Source organism: Pundamilia nyererei, unplaced genomic scaffold (genome assembly GCF_000239375.1).
Source record: "Pundamilia nyererei isolate P.nyererei 1_Seehausen unplaced genomic scaffold, PunNye1.0 scaffold00435, whole genome shotgun sequence".
In the NCBI taxonomy this organism is placed as follows: Eukaryota; Metazoa; Chordata; class Actinopteri; order Cichliformes; family Cichlidae; genus Pundamilia; species Pundamilia nyererei.
Window position 1 is genome coordinate 167,395 of NW_005187836.1, and position 2,005 is coordinate 169,399.

A 2,005-nucleotide genomic window follows, 5' to 3' on the forward strand; every position below is an offset into this window, starting at 1 on the left:
AGACAACACTGTGAAAACATTTGAGATTACCACAGCCTCTACTCACATAGAGTCTCAAATCAGCTGTGTTGGCTGCTTTTTTAATGCCCATACCTGCGGTTGGCTATACGGCTGCTGTTACGTCCCATCCCCAGACATTTCTCCAGGTGTGGAGCAAAGCGTGAGGCAGCAATACTCCGGCTACAGTTGGGACATACACACTCCTTGTTTTTCCACTGGTTGTACACTTGGCCAAACACATCCAGTCCTGGCTGGTCCACAATTTCTGGAAGTCGAAATAAAGTCATTTGATTTATACGTTAATTATTCTCTGGTGTACACCGGCTGATATTGAAGAAACAACTCAGCTTTACTTGGCTGAAGAAGAAAAGAAAGAAAAAAGAAAAAAGTCTGTGCTCACCGAAGTCCCTCATACTTTCTTGGTCCGTGTCATCCAGGAAAAAATAGCCCTGCTTTACTGCCCGGTGGACCTCAAAGCAAAGTCCCAGGCAAGCATCCTCCACTAGGTCAGACAGGATGTCCTGAGCTAGGGCCTGGCAGGGAAGAGAAAGATACACAGTGTTGCCTGATTGCTTTATTGTGTTTTTGTTCTGAAGCAATTCAGCCACACGTGTCTGCAGATACAATGTGCATTTCCAAGTCTACCAGAAGGCTTCCACGCCATTGTACCTCCAGCTTGCTGTTGTCCAGGCTGGACACTGAAACCTCCTCCATTTTCATTTGCCAGAACTACCAGATGAGCAGACACTGCTGTGGTCATGCTGTAGCTCAGCAAGCATTGGCCAAAACAGGGCTGCAGCGGGAGGGATACACAAGTAAGCAACACGGTGGCAAACAATGAATGCAAATCAGTCTGTGGGTGAGATGCGTGGACTTACAACTGCACGTTGAACACTGCCAGGGAGTCACTTCCCAACGTTTTAAAACCTGGGGGAAAAATGACATTAACTTGGCGTTGGTGGGTGTTTTTCCCCTTTTAAGCACTGCAACAACTCAAACAAACAAACAAACAACAACAACAGACGAAAGAAGGAAAACGTGACGCTACAGCGGTGCTCCGAGTATTACCGTGTAACGAAAGTAGCTTAGCCCTAACCTTGGAGAAGAAAACAAAGAGCTTGGCTGTGAATGGGCTGCTTGCGAGATGAATTGAAAATGCCAAGAGGTTAAAGGAGAGGCGGTATCGTACTCACGACCCCCCTCAACAGCACAACTACACAACACGCACAGCTACTAGCCAAACATGCTAATCCTGTCACATTAATTAGAAGCTATGCAACACATTTAGCTGTGACTGGCTGTGTTATTTTATTATGTTGCTGTTTTTTTTCTTCGACGCTGGAGAAACAGAGTAACAACGAGGCTCTTCCCCGAACCCCGACACCGCTGCTGCACTGCGGCTGTGCGCCTTTCAACTCCCCGTACAAACACCCAGCAAGGGTGGGAGTGAAGGGACAAAGCGACGCCCCAACCCTCACATAAAGCTCACCGACGGATAATAAAGCAGCCTCAACCCAAATCCCCTATTAATTGTGTTTATTTACCTGTTTCGGCAGGCACCCATCTTTACATCAGAGATCAGGCAGGAGCAATCGATCGCTACACGAGTTCCCACCAGCGATTGCTTCCTCTGCTCTTCTAAACCAACTCCAACAGAGTAGTGATGGGATTTCCGACTCTTTTTAGAGAACCGGCTCTTTCGCCTAAACTCACTAAAAAGAGCCGGCTCTTCAAGTTTATTTGTTGCTTTAATTAATTTATTATTAACAATAATATAAAATTATGCACAAAATGAATTACTAATGTAAAAAAGTGGTTTATTTATATATGTTTATATAAAAATATATGCAGTGGCCTCTAGAGACAAAGCACATACAAATTCAAAAGCAGGTACAAAATTCCAAAACACATTTCTAGCGTTAACTGAACTTCCAAGACAGAGCTACCACAGATCACTTAAATTACACAATTGAAAGCATATGTGTATTTGTGTATTTATACACAA

General features: G+C 44.4%; 1 protein-coding gene across 3 annotated transcripts in view; it reads right to left on the reverse strand.

Annotated features, from left to right (window-relative positions):
* atxn7l3b (ataxin 7 like 3b) overlaps positions 1–1,657 on the reverse strand; it is a 6,122-nt gene extending 4,465 nt beyond the window's left edge. The window contains exons 1-5 of one of the 3 annotated variants that reach the window (XM_013916031.1): positions 1,545–1,657; positions 879–927; positions 670–793; positions 401–533; positions 94–265 (exon numbers count right to left, since the gene is read on the reverse strand). In XM_013916031.1, coding sequence (XP_013771485.1) covers positions 94–265; positions 401–533; positions 670–720 — 356 coding nt within the window. In that variant the 5' untranslated portion in view covers positions 721–793; positions 879–927; positions 1,545–1,657. Of the gene's footprint in view, positions 1–93; positions 266–400; positions 534–669; positions 794–878; positions 928–1,068; positions 1,516–1,544 lie in introns of those variants that run through there. The other 2 variants (XM_013916032.1, XM_005753520.2) reach the window with 2 other exon arrangements.
* Between the last annotated feature and the right edge of the window lie 348 nt (positions 1,658–2,005).